The sequence below is a fragment of the Falco cherrug genome, chromosome Z (genome assembly GCF_023634085.1).
Source record: "Falco cherrug isolate bFalChe1 chromosome Z, bFalChe1.pri, whole genome shotgun sequence".
Classification (NCBI taxonomy): Eukaryota; Metazoa; Chordata; class Aves; order Falconiformes; family Falconidae; genus Falco; species Falco cherrug.
This window is the reverse complement of record NC_073720.1, coordinates 11,235,591-11,250,454: the sequence shown is the minus strand read 5'-3', so window position 1 is coordinate 11,250,454 and position 14,864 is coordinate 11,235,591. Positions and strand designations below refer to the sequence as shown.

Genomic DNA, 14,864 nt, shown 5'->3' with positions numbered 1-14,864 from the left:
ACTTCTGACGATCACATACATCTTCTGAAATCTTACAATCAAAATGCATGCTGGTTTAAAGCGGAGTATTGACGTAACAAGGACAGGGCAGGGGGGAATTGTGAAAGGTTTTAAGAAATTATTTCAGTGCAACTTTGCAGGTCATTAGTCCATCCTAACACCCTCTCCCCTTAAAAGTACATTAAAAAATTGTGTAATTTTAGAACAACAAATTAGCAATATTCAGTCTTCTGTTTATGAGCTTTCATAACCTCATTTTTCCCTCTTGTAAATACTTGCTGCTACACTCAACAGACAAGACCTGGACTGACAGTCTGAAATGCAAAGACTGCCTGGAACATCTACCCTACTTCTTTAAGTCTTTCCCTTTCCTAAAATGAAACCAGGCCAGCAGCACAAGATGACCCTTTTTTAAAGCTCTCTCTCCCCAACTAGCAAGGCTCTGGGCTACAGCACTCTTTTTGCAACTCTCACCAGGAAAAAGTCTTCTAGCTATGGACATGCTGTTTCTGCTGCTTCCTCCTCAGCTGCTGTTATAAGTTTACAGTTAGAAGTATGTTTTTCATTACATACTAAACAGAGTTCACTTGGAAACATCATTAACACTGGCCCAGGCCTGCCTGTAAGGGTGCTAACATGATTTCAAAGAGGACAGAGCACAGTACAGATAAAGCAGAGAGAGGGAGGGAGGGACGGATCTCCATGTACAGAAGTACCTTTTAAAACAAAACCACCGTGGGCCAACACTCCAGGTAAAGAGGAGAAATACCCTCTGCACAAGCCTCCTAAATCTCTGACTGACCAATGCCTAAGCACCTCCCCAAACACACAAATTGGGGAATAATTAAAAAAAAAAAAAAAAAAAAAAAGCTATTTAGGACACCAACCTTTGTTTTAGTAGTATGCAAAGTTTAGTTAATTCTCAGTTATCCTATCACACCTCTGAGAATAACCCCAAACACCCAACACTGACAGCATCAGGGAATTGGTCAACACTGTTAATGTCCAAAGAACTCATGGCTTGATCAAAGACAGGAGAACAAGGATGACAAAACATGTTGTGAAAGGAGAAACTGTCCAGAACAGGTCCATGTGTGAAATGCACTGTAACATAAGCTGGACATTAGACTTAAGTTACTTGGCTGCAGTAAGACTGTTCTCTCCAAATTCCATTATGTCAAAAATGGAAAAGCATCAGGCAGAATCTCCTCCCTGCTGGCAGTGGTCACAGTGATCTTTCTTTGTGTGCTCCTGTCAGCAACACCCTCACTCTTGGTTTTGACACAGGGAACAGACACCTTCCTTTCAAGACTGATGGATCAATCTTTGCAGGTGATATGAGCAGCAGAAGCCACGCACTGCACCCTGAGCAGAAGCCTCTTGGAACCTGTATGATTTCCAGAAAGTGAAGCTGCTTCATGCATGTTTTCTGGAAAAATTTACAAAATCCTTGTGACCTCTGCAAAAGTTATCATACCAGTCTTCAGGTGCAGGTGTTAGGTCTACAGATCACAGGCAGCTGTGGTACCTGAGTTTTATCTTTCCCAGTCTGGTAAGCACTGGTTAAAGCAAAGCCCAGCCACTTTTGCCATGACACTGTCTCACTAAGCTTGAATACGCTACAATACCTACAACTTTTCTGTCACTCTAGCGTGTACCAGCTATTTCTACTTTCAGATCTACTCTTTATTTGTAGTATTTGGAACTTCTGTGATGAATTCCAGCATATCTTTACCTGTTAGTCAAACAATGACTGCAGACTCCTTTGTGTTTTTCAGTTACTCCAAACACTGATTTGGGCTTAGGTGGGTATGAAGACCAACACAAGACACATACAAGCAGAAAACCAGAATCACCTTTACAGGAAAAGAATAATAGTCCAATTCTGCCACCTTATCCTCAAATTACAGTAGAAGGCACAAGCAACACATTTAAAACATGGTCGAAACAAAGCTAAACAGTGAAAAAATGAACATACATACATCCACGCAAATACGAGATTTAGTGAAAGTAAAAGAAAATACAATGGAACAGATTTTCTATATGCATGAATATTTCCACTTCCCTCATACTGGAGCATGCTGTATTACTATAGGATCAGAAAACTTGCAAGAAATCAACTGTTACGTACTCAGCTGCTCTCCCCATCCGAAATAACTCCAGTTGCCTGCATGTAACACAAATGGCAGCAAAGAATAGGAATGGAAAAAGAAAGCTTAGAAAAACAAACGACAAGCATACTTTTCATGTATTTAAAATGCCTTATAGATTGCAAACTTGAAAATGTAAGAGGATTTTTTTCTTTATAAATACAACATTAAATTTATTTGGGGACTTACTCTTCACTGTCCAGTTTGTTTATAAGACACCCTGAAGATTAAGAACACCATAAACTCCAGGAATTATTAAGCAATCATGCATTTATTAACAAAAGTAGACCAAGTATTATCAACACACTACTTAGAGCAGTTAACACCGTTATTTCCTACTACACACATTATCAGGATTACAAGGATTATGGACAGAATGTCCCAGAAATCAGAGTTCAGTTAGGAGTAGTATCTGATTCTAAGCTAAAATGTGCACATCAATGGCAAGAGTTGCCTCCTGTTCCCACTTCTGCCCCATTTCCAGAAGAAAGCTGACCCAGTGGTGAAAGCACAGCAGTAGTAACAGCGTGAAAAACTGTGCATGTTAATGCATGTAAACCAACACTAAGTGACAAGTTTCTTAGCTAGACACACACTGGTAAAAAACTTCAGAGCTCTCACTCCATCCTAGGTTGTGAATAGTCACAAATTAATACTACAACAGTAAGAAAATCTCTTCATGTTAAAAGATGACAGCAAATTCATGCTAAAACTAAACTGCAAGCTGGTAAGACAGTCAAGTTCTTACTCATCAATATCCACATTGTCACTCCAAGGTCATACTCAGTATGACAGACGCAACAAAGTACTACATATAACCCCCAAAGCACCTTGGAAGCATGCACACAACTTGCAACTCCAATAAAAGCTTCAGAACCAGCATTTTTAGAAGATGGAGTGTAAAAAACGCTTTATTGAAGCTTACAGGACTATTGATGCATAAGTGCAGCAGGCAATAAATAAATCCTTCATGTGCAGGCAGACAACAAGCAAGAACTTTCCGTCCTGGCTACCAGCCTCATCCAGGCACACATTTCCAGGAGTAAGACAGCTTAGAGGGTTCAACAAATCCCTCCCTCTGCCCCCAGGAACAAAAATCACAAGGTTAAAATGGCCTAGTTCTTGTTTTTAGCTAAAATTGCAAAAAACAGTTCTGAAAAAAAAATATTTGTCCTAAAAAATCACTACCAGACTAGTACTTAAATAAACCATAACTGGATCTGGCGAGGAACTTGTCTTCCCAAGGGTTTAGTCCCTATGCACACACACTACAGAGGAACTCTGTTGCCACTTCAGTTCTACAGGTGAAGAAAACATGGGCAGGAAAAACAAAAATAAGCAGAGAAGTGGACTCCCCCAAGGAAAAAAACCCCAAGCAAATCAGGATTTAATTCTCTGTCCCTATCTGGGAAATAATGGTGCATCAGGGCTACAAGCAGGTTGCTCCTTTCTCCTCAGACACAGAAGGTTTACAAAGCAATGCAGTTCCTCAGGTACACCTCAGTACTTCAGGGTCCCTGGGCTCCAGGCTCTCGCACACGTGTGGTGTTTCGCATAGGCACAGCCACAGCTCAGGCTGAAGTGGCACTTCTATTACCTAGTAGAGCTTCAAAGGTAGGTCATTCCCCTCCAGCTCCTACTGGGGTAGTTAGAGGGGAAAAAAGTAACACGTACGTTTGTTTTGGTCATTAAATGAAGCAGCTCTAACCAAGCATGTGCAAGGATTCAGTATTTTTGACTGAGCTGATTTAGAAAGAGCTACAAATTAAACTGGTATACAACTGAATGCATGCAGTTTCCATGGAGTATAAAAGGGTTATTTCTCTCCTGTCTATAGAATAACAAATATAAACTTTTTTTTTTGCTTACAGAACTTAACAAGCAAGGAAAAGTGAAGTTCAAAGAGTCAAGCACCAGCAGACAAGAGTCAGAGACATGGCAAATGCTGCTTCTCTGGTCCACAGCAGCAAGTGTGACAAGCCAAAACTTTGACAGCGCATCCGACCAACATGCTGGCAAGATGAAGGTGTACCCAGACACATCTGAAGCCTGCTAGGATCCACCAGACAGTGTTTACATGACCCTGACCACAGGGCTATGTTCTCAGGCTTGCTTTTTACACAAAAATCCGTGGATTGCCTAATGATCATCTTCGACAGAGGTTTGAGTGTTTTTCAGGGGAAAAGGAGAGGAGAAAGAGGAATATGCAACCAAGGTGGTAAAGAAAAAAAGAAGAAGTAAAACACATTCACCAAAGACAGATGAGAAGGGCAGACAACCAGAAGGAAGGGTATGAAAACCACAGGCAGGGAGAGCAGGAGCATCAGACAGGGACATGGGGAGAGGGTTGAAGATAAAGAGTGAGAAGTTGACAGCTCTGCACTGAGTTTCAATTTGCTGTAATAAATAGTTCACATTAAAGAGAAGACACTTTGCTGTTCATGTGGAAGTCAATCAATTGCTTATGTGTATCTCATTCCTGAAAATCTCAAGCCACTAACACACGGGATAGCAACTTCAATGCCTCCTTTTATCAAAAGATTCCCAGCTCAGGTAAACGTAAGAGGCAAAGCAAGCCAACATTCAGACAGTTGCAGCCTGGATTACCATTAAAGATCCAGGAAAACTCTGCTGTGGCACAACGTTACAACACTCAGACCACCTGCCACTTAAACCCATGTCATTGTTCACAAATGAATGCACACGTAACAACCCAAAGCAACTGGGGAAGAAAAATCTGAAGATACTATCAATTTCCAGAACCAGTACACAGATCAGAAGAACTACAGAGGAAATGGAGCCTACCTGTCCTGTCCTGCACCTCTTCCCCAAGATAAAAATCCCAGTCCAACAGCCTCTGCACAAACCTCATCACAAACGACTGCACTGAGAGAATGAGTGGCTCTTTAAGGGCAAACAGAAAGCCTGACTCCTGAAACCAGCTCAGACTGGTTTTAGCCCGTTTCCTTGATAGCAAATGGTCCGATGGTTGGCACACCACTACTCAGTTTAAAATTGCAACAAGGAGAAAACCACCAAGTGCTAAAAACAAGCCTCGCAAATACTAAGTCGGTCCTTGGAGGAGAAACTTTACTACCTCCCATAGACCAGGGTCCTCAAAATGACAGTGATATCCCTGAGCTAGCCACTTCCCTATGTTATAGCTACCAAGCTCCTTATGAACATCACAAAACCCCCACAAACTTTCAAAAGCAGATTAGAGCCTATTATTTCCGTACCTAAGACAAACAGCAGTCAATGCCAAGCAGGGCAGGGTGGAGAGAAGAGCAGCTGCCTTCAGACACCAGCTCCTTGCCCTGAAAGGTTTCTCACATTGAGAAGCTGGATCCTGGCTAACCAGGGCATGCTACAGCTAGAGACTGACTGGGAAGGCAACGCTGCACAAGCAAACAGAAAGAGATGTAATCACAGAGAGTAAGGGATTTTCAGCCAGAATCTTAAAACTCCACTCTTGTTTGTTTTCACTAACACCCACTTCACTTCAGCATCTAACATTTTGGATAAAAGATGAATTTATTAAAGATTCAACACATATGCTGCTTCATTTAAGATTCAGGAGCTAACAGTATGTATCTCAGTCCTTCCGCACAATCACAGAAGACCTGGGCTGACAGTCTTGATATTTTGAAGGTTAATGAAAACAGAATTTCATTTTAGCCTTTTCAAGTATTTTTGCTGCTTCATAAAAATAATACGCACAACCTCAATTTGTTAAGAAAAATCCCTTCCAGATCACCTTTGGGAACAAATTTAAGCCTGTACAAACTTGAACTGAAAAGAACCAAGAAGTCCAGACTGACAGAAAAGGGAAAGTTGTAATTCTAAAAACAAACAACAACATATATTAACACTGGAATAGATGATACAGACAAGTCAGACTAGTTACTCCGTGTGCTTTTAAATACCAACAGCGTGTGTCTTGGTTATCACATCATTTTATATTCATAAGTTTCAGTACTCAAAAAATGAGGTTTCATATAAGCCTCCAATGAAGGACTAAGTGATGCCAGCAGCCTGGTGCCTTGGAAGCTACAACATTCTTGTTGTTAACACGTTATAAACACATCTAAGTTCCCACAGTTAGCTGAACATAACATATGCTTGTTCTGTGCCTCAATTATGCAATTATTCAAGGAGGAACTCCTCCTCCCCACTTCACACTGTTGAGCCTGGATCAGCAGGGACACTGCAGAAAAGCAGAATATTCTAAGTTTTTCATGCAGTCTAATTTGATTGCCCGCATGCCATTTTGTTTCTTTTCTGCTTACAAGTCTCTCAGAGTGGCTGGGACCTACTAACCCCATCAGAACATTAATGTTTACTGCTGTCCACTGCTTATAGTCATGATGAAAATTTATTTAATTCTCCTGTTATATCCCACACTGAGCAAAGACAGAATATAAACAAGTTTATAAAAGTAAACTGAGCTCAGGAAATTACACTATATTTGGTGCTGATAAAATAATGTTTATAGAATACAGAGCTGGGAAGGTCCTGGTCAGTTCTTCCTTTTAGATTTAATAAACCTCCTTTTCCCTTGGCCAAGACCTTCAACACAGTGTGCACAGATCTCAGATTCCATAAAAATGTACATTATTCCAGTACTCAATGTACTTCCAAAAATTAAAAACGTGGTATTTTAGTGGAGTAAGCCTCTAAAATACAAAACGAACATTGAATAGCTTTTTAGAATGAAGTTGAGTTTTCAGTAAGCAAGATGGCCAAGAGGGTTTCATAACAAGCACCGCCATTTCCAGTTCAGTTTTGGAACACCACAGATGAGGGCTAAGACTTCTGCACAAAAGGAGATGAGAAAGCACAGGAGGGAAATGAGCTAAAATGAGCTGGCAGACACAAGGACAAGGCACAGCAAAGTACTCTCCTTGCTCACTACTCTCTCTTTTCCACCACGTTTTACTCTAGTTTAGCATTCAGCTTATGCTGAAATTTTGAAGTAGTTTAGTTCACTAAATAAAATGGCCCTTCTGGCCACATTTACTACAGCTAAACAAAACAAAATCAGGTTGAGAGCTGAGAATTTAAGCAGGGCTTGGATGACCATCAAATCATTGAGAGTATCCATTAAGCTATTACAAGCTTGTGCAACTCATTAATAGCCATAGTAAAACGTATTGGGCAGACTGCCACTTAATTTTATCTATACTGGAAAACCTGTAACATTTCTATGGCTGGACTAATACCCAACACAGTTGTCTCATTTACAAATTTCTGGGCTACCATGTCACACAGACTATTTGGCTAAGAGATCTAAACATAATCAACAGAAGTTTTACATACTCCTCATGAGCTACAATTTTGACTATAGTGGATTACCTAAAATTACATATATCCATAATAGCAAAGAGGATTATAATGTTCTACAGCAGCTGAGATAAAAGATTTGTCATCTTTTTTTCTTCTGATTTTCAATCTTGGACTTTCAGTACAAGTCTCATTGCTCAAGGACACGTATTTATGGCTTGTCTACAAAGTTGAGCAATAATTTTTCTGTCCGTTTAAAATCTTTGACCTAATTTTTAAAAAGGTTATGTTGTGTTGCAGTAAGAAAATTCAAATTAATTTTCTGTTATTGCTATGACATTAAAGGATGACTAATGAAGTTTCAGAGTCTTTAAAAAAAAAACAACAACAGAAAAGAAAAAGATTCATTCATGAAAAGCACTAAACAAATTATGAAACCTAGAGTGATTAAGCGAGCATTTACTTTTTTTGTTCACTGCTTATAGAGAGACATATCACCATTAGCAGTGTTCAGCATTTCAGAAAGAGCTTTAGGTCTGGTGCTTATTTAAAAGCCAAAGCTTTATTTCCTTGTCAACACCTTTCAGAATACAGCATGTACTCTAGGAAAACAACAACTTAGAAAGGACACTTAGAGGATCAGTAGCAAAACCACAGATCTGCTGCTCTCCTCTACAGTTCAGCAATAAGTCAAACTTTGTTACTGTACAATCTCCTAATATAGCCAGTATTTTTAACTTCCATTTGCTGAGTACTTTCCCTTAGACATATCCAGCCCTGAAGTAGCAGCTTTATCCTAAAAATGCAGGCAGAGATTTTAGAATAAGACTTTGAATCTGCATTCCTTTGAGTAGACCTGTCACCTCTTCAGCAAGCCCAGGCAGCGAGTACCACAAGCCTACAAAACCTCAAGTCTCCCAGATGGGATTTACCTTAAACGAAGAGGAACAGATGCTGCCAGTCCCTGAGAAGCAGAGAGGCCAACCAAGGAGCCTTCCCAGCCTGCCAGCAAGCTACCAAAAAAGAGTTCATACAATGGTTTCACTTGTACAGACAATAGTTTACCCTCTGCCTAGCTTAATTAAAAAAAAAAAAAAAAAGAGAGAGAGAGAGAAAAAAAGGTCATTCATGTGTCCTGTTCTGAATTACACTTACAATGAACATTTTTTGTGTTAAGACTTCTTGTTTGCACTGTGGCCAGCAGTGTTACTCTCAGTGGAGCACAGCTTTTCAATGACTGCAGCAGGACCTTTGGTGTCACCTACCCTTGAGCAGGGTAAAATTACCGCTGACCTCTTCCTTAAGCTTCTCAAGCTGGCCTGGCCTGGAGATGCTGAAGGTAGCTGCTGACCTCTGTTGTTTCTAACTGTGGAAGCAGGCTGGGACTGAGAATCAACAAATGGCAAGAATCTAGGCATACAGCATATATCTCTACATCAGGGAGGGCAGTACCACCTCCCAGCAACTGCAGCCGACCGCAGTCTGCCACCACGCTACTACAGGTCATACAACTCTGTGGACAATTCAGATGGTCAAGCTGTGGCCTGCTCAAAAGTATTTTGATGCTGCCTAGCCTTCACAGCGTGGTGTAGCCAATCTTTCTTTTTATATATGGTTACCAAAGAGAACAAAAAAACCCTCATAACAGGATGTCATTTCAGTACATTTGCTGTTGGGTCAGCTCACCCAGTTTAACACTGTTGGATGGCAGCCAACATCTTTGACTAGAATAAACCACAGGATTCAACAAGCGCAAGGGATGGCATGCTCACATCAGTGCACATGTAACCTTGGATGGCTATGGCTTCATTTCAGGAAAACAGGCTGCAATGCACATCCTGCCAACCAAGCTCTTTCCAGCTTCATTACAGCTGCCTTGGACCCACAGCCTGCCCAGATCTGTGCACTCGGTGACACTGCTTCTGCTAGAACCGCACCATCTGCACTGTGGAAAGCCCAGCAGCAGGGTTGATAGCCCCAACCCAATGGCACATTAATGGCAGCATAAAGATGCTAGCATCCACAGTGCAACACCATGAACACAACACTGGCATGGATGTTTTCAGGGCTTGCTGGGGACGTGGGGGCACAGAAGGCATTCACGTGGCTTTTTAGCAGACAAAGCTCCTCATCAGTGCCATAGAAAGCACAGCAATCTCAGCATCAGAGCCAGTTTATGCAGAGGAACATACAGGACTTCTGATGCACCACTGGAATCTGAGCTCCTAAAAAGAGAACTAATAGGCATCAGGAATGAAACCTCTAAAGTCAGCCTTTGGTACTTTTGAAATAGTAGTGAATGTGTAGATATTAACAGAATCTTGCCTAACACATTTTGCAGAAATCCGTTTCTTCAAACATTAGCAGGAAAGAAGGGTCAAAAAAAATGGATCTGGCATCAAATGACACTCATTCCAGTAATGCATAAAACACGTTTTGCCAGCCTTAAGTAGTTAAAAGGCGGCTTGTGTCTCTACAAAAAAAGCTGTAGCATTTTCTTCCCTCCCAAGCCATGTGCAGGTTTCCTGGGAGGGGTGCAAGGGACCCCCCATAGTTATGCACAGCCTGGAGGTGGCTGCCTGCCCGACACCCACCTTGGGAGGCACCTGAGGAGTATCTATTGCTTGCAGCTTTGGTTGGGCTGGCTCATTCCCCAGCTGGATGCAATGGTGTGAGCACTGCCACTTTGGACCTGGCCGTGCCACCCCCCCCCACCCCACCCCCCCAAGTCCTTCAATTTAAAGCCTGCTCCACCAAGCTGGCCAGCCTGCTGCCAAACATTCTCTTGCCTCAGTCAGTGATAAGAGGACAGACATAACCGGTTGATCCAGTGGCACTCAGGTTATCTTTTCTGGGAATTGTACTGAACAAACCTGTTCTCTTTCAGATTTGTAAACTTCCTGGCAAAAGGTATAGGACAGTATTTACAGGAGCTGATATTAATAAGACTGCCAAATATTTTCTGCAAAGACCAGAGAATCACAGAATTGTTTAGGTTGGAAAAGACCTCAGAGATCATCAGGTCCAACCAGTAACCCAGGACTGCCAGGTCCATCACTTAAAACTATGTCCCTAAGCACTGCATCTACATATTTTTTAAACATCTCCAGGGTTGGTGATTCCACCACCTCCCAGGCAGCCTGTCCCAGTGCTCCACCACCCTGTCAGTGACAACGTTTTTCCCGACACCCAACCTAAACCTCCCCGGCACAGACCGAGGCCGTCTCCTCTTGCCCTGTCACTTGTCACCTGGGAGAAGAGACCGACCCCCCTGCCTACACCCTCCTGTCAGGCAGCTGCAGGGAGCCACAAGGTGCCCCCGAGCCTCCTCCTCTCCAGGCTGACCCCCCCAGTTCCCCCAGCCGCTCCCCACCAGCCTTGTGCCCCAGCCCCGGCACCAGCCCCCTGCCCGTCTCTGGACACGCTGCAGCCCCTCTGCGTCCCCCTGGCAGTGAGGGGCCCAACCTGAACACAGGAGTCGAGGGGCGGCCTCGCCAGTGCCCAGTGCAGGGGGACAGCACTGCCCTGGCCCTGCTGGCCACGCCGTTCCCGGCACCAGCCAGGATGCTGCTGGCCTCCTTGGCCACCTGGGCACACGGGGGGCTCATGCCCAGCCGGCTGCCGACCAGCCCCCCCAGGCCCTTTCCCCCCAGGCAGTTCCCAGCCCCCTGCCCCCAGCCCGCAGCGCTGCGGGGGCTGGTGTGACCCACGGGCAGGACCCGGCACTGAGCCTGGTTGACCCTCACACAACTGGCCTGGGCCCATCGCTCCAGCCTGCCCAGACCCCCCTGCAGAGCCTCCTGCCCTCCCGCAGATCAACGCTCCCCCCAGCTGGGGGTCACCTGTGAACTTGGTGAGGGTGTGCTAGATCCCCTCGTCCAGATCACTGATAAAGATACGGAACAGGACTGGCCCCAGCACCGAGCCCTGGGGAACACCACCTGTGACTGGCCACCAGCTGGATGTAACTCCATTCCCCACCACTCTCTGGGCTGACCCAGCCAGCTGGTTACCCAGCAAAGATGCACCCCTCCAAGCCATGAGCGGCCAGTGTCTCCAGGAGAATGCTGTGGGAGACTGTGTCAAAGGCTTTACAACACCCACAGCCTTTCCTGCATCTACCAGGTGGGTCATCTTGTCGTAGGAGACCAGGTTCGTCAAGCAGAACCTGCCTTTCATAAACCCCTGCTGGCTGGGCCTGATGCCCAGGTTTTCCTGCACTTGCCATGTGATGGCACTCAGGATGATCTGCTCCACAACCTTCCCTGGCACCAAGGTCAGGCTGACAGGTCTGTGGTTCCCCCGATCCCCCTTCTGTCTGTTCTTTAGATGGGCATCACATTTGGTAACATCCAGTCAACCAGGACCTCACTGGTAAGCCAGGACCGGCGATAAGTGATGGGAAGTGGCTTGGTGATGCTTCTGCCCGCTCCCTCAGTGCGCTGGGGTGGATCCCATCTGGCCCCATGGACTTGTGCAGAATGCCTTTCTCATCCACCTTTGCGTGATGTCTGCTCCAAGTCAGAGGCTGCATTTAAAATACTGACAGAGTGACTCACTTATGGATTATAATGGACTTTAATGTTGCCAGAAATTATCTTGACCATACAAGAAAAATAAATCTGTACCTATCACAATAAGTAACTTGGAGCTTATTGACTCAATGAATGCCAATGTAATCAAATAACATTTTTTCAATCTGCTTCATTTAAAGTGAATTTCCAGACAATAAAAGATTGCTTTCTTTTTAATTTACGTGCAATTTCAGGTTATGGGTAAAAGCCAATATGAGGATGCTGCATTTATCCAACAATGAGGTACCAGCAAACTAAGAATTATGATTACATTTAACAGAAATGAAAACAAAACTGGATCCATTGGCACTAAAGTGCTTCACTAATTGCTTGGGATCACTAAAAGCTAAATCACTTGGAAGCATGTGATCTTTCTGGGGCAGGAGAAATGTACAGGGAGGCACAGAATTTGGGAGATAAAAATGAAATGGTATGATGAAGGAAAAGGCAGGAAATGCAAAAAATCAGTCAGGCTTAGAAGAGACTGCACATGCAAGAACAGACCCACCAGCTTCATTTAAGAGCAGGCAGGAACCCTGGATCCCAAATTACCTCAGAAATCATGGGTTAAACTCTTCTAAGAACAAAGCAGCACGTAAGACTGTGCAAGTGGGCCTGAAAACTCCATAATCTCTGGAAAAATCAGAGCACCTAGTCTGGGCTAAGACTTCCCAGAGCATCATGCCAAGGCAGCACAGTGCACACATGGCCAGAGATGAAAACCCACCCTTCACAGATCTGACATTGGCTTTCAGACATGACCTGGCTCCCTTTCACATTCTGCTTCATTCTTCTCCCCCTTGCTACTGAGAGGAGACAACAGAACAAGTTGCATCCACGCAGGAGATGGGGAAATAACCATGAGAAAAGGCAGACTGAGAAAGGGAACAGATGTGTGAAAATACAGAAGCAGAACAGGGCAGAAGGGCAATCTCACTTTAGCATGTAAGGGTATGTATTTCCCTATTTAATGAACCCGACCCTCCCTGCTGGAGTAGGATTTTCTCCAGCTAGGACAAAGAAGCTGCCATTGGCATGTGCAGTTACGCCATTATTTCTTGAAAAGCAAGCTGTGTGAAGTATTCTGCTGCACTTTTTCTCCATAGTGCGTCAGGTTTTAAGATAAATTTGTATTTTTTAGAATTTGTGAAAATGTTCTCACGGGGTGAAACCTACTTACACTGAGGAGGTTTTTTGCTCCTTCTAGATACTTAAGTCTTTTGTCCAGCTGACTGTGTCCCGCTCCCAGCAGTGATCACATCTCATCTAGCACATTGTGATGGAAAACTGGATGAGTCTTATAATAAAAAAATCCTCAAGAACATTTGTATCTAAAAACATATCAATTATTTACCCACACAATAAGTAAGAACACTCCATATTTAATGTGTTTTAGATCAGGGAAGGACACCCACCCTGCTCCTATGTAAAAGAGGGTTGAGTTCCTGTGTCATATGCAAAGGTCAGGTCAGCTTTCAATAGAGACACAATCAATGCATCTTCTGTGTTGAATTCTTGGGTTCGAAAGGACTATGATATATTCAGGCAAGCTTACAATTCTTATGCACAGACTGATGCAAGCAGAGCTCATTTTTCAAAAGTACTTCTACATTAAATGTCTGTTTTATATTTGTCCACGTAAATAATTTGATAGTCATAGATGTTGGAAACTTGCAAGGCAGTAGATAAGCAAAAGTACATGCAGTACCACAAACTTTATAGAATTACTAGAAAATTCTTAAATACATTCACCATAGATTGCTATGAAATGTTTAACATCAATTCTAATGAGTGTTTAAGTCCCATGAATGATTAAATTAATTCTTATGTGATATTGATTGTTCAAACCAGGAGCCTTCAATTAATTACTGTAAAAGGTCACTTCCTAGCAAGATGCAGGCTGTTAACAGGCAACACAAAAGGGGCAGCTGCAGTTCTGCTGTTTACTATGTCTGTTTGTCAGAGCTGAGCTGGTTCTCCAAGGAAGAAACAGGCTACAAGAGCCTGAGGTTGTAAAAGCACCATGCTGTGGGAACAGGTGCAGCTACTTCCCCTACACAGAAGCATTCCTCCTAATATACCCACACATCCCAATACTTAGAAGAGTCAATCAAACCAGCTTCGCTCAAACAAAAGCAAAGGACAGGGCACATAGCCAGGAAAGTCATTTCAGCAAACAACACGTTCATTTCTTAGACACTTCATATCGACTTTTTTTTTGACCTTTTAACATTAGAGGTTCTGCATAGTATGCACATGATTTAGTCAGGTATTTTCTCCAACAATGTTTCTTATTTGTAGGCTTTACAAATCAATTGTACCCTTATAAGTATTTAAAAAAAAAAAAAAAAAGTGCTTTATTCTTTACATACACTCTTCTTAAAAAGAAAGGGAGGAGATATTTGGTGTTACCTAGGGTACCACTGCCAGAATACTTCCACATAGCTGTGTACACGTTCCAGCTACACAACACGTTCAGATTTCCTAAGCACTTGGTTAATGTCCATGTTTTGTTGAAGATAGTTTTAAGATAACATAGTAGCAGTATATAGATAAATTAATTCTACTAAAAAATGTAAACAGTAATTAACATTTCCTAATGTTAACAGTTTTGTAAAGATCCTATAATCAGCCTAATGGATAAACAGCCTACAAAGTGAAATATACATGCCTTATAGAATTTGTAGTACAGGATAAAAGATTTGTTCAAATTGAGAGACTTGTATTTTATTTATGTTTTTGCCAAAAGTAGATAAGACATTTATAAGAGGCGTCACTGAGCTTTAATCTATTGTACATTAAAAGCAGTGTTTCAAAAATCTAAATTTGCAAACCATCAGATACAGTAGGTCCTAGG

The 14,864-nt window shown here is 42.8% G+C and overlaps 1 protein-coding gene across 12 annotated transcripts in view; it reads right to left on the bottom strand.

The window, feature by feature from the left end:
• Positions 1 to 14,864, bottom strand: part of UNC13B (unc-13 homolog B) — a 214,306-nt gene that overhangs the window by 152,376 nt on the left and 47,066 nt on the right. For 8 of the 12 annotated variants that reach the window (XM_055699323.1, XM_055699327.1, XM_055699328.1 and 5 more), the window contains exon 8: positions 2,132 to 2,167. The exons of the other annotated variants lie outside the window; for them this stretch is intronic. In XM_055699323.1, the coding sequence (XP_055555298.1) occupies positions 2,132 to 2,167 (36 nt within the window). The remainder of the gene's footprint in view (positions 1 to 2,131; positions 2,168 to 14,864) is intronic. 12 annotated transcript variants of the gene reach the window in all.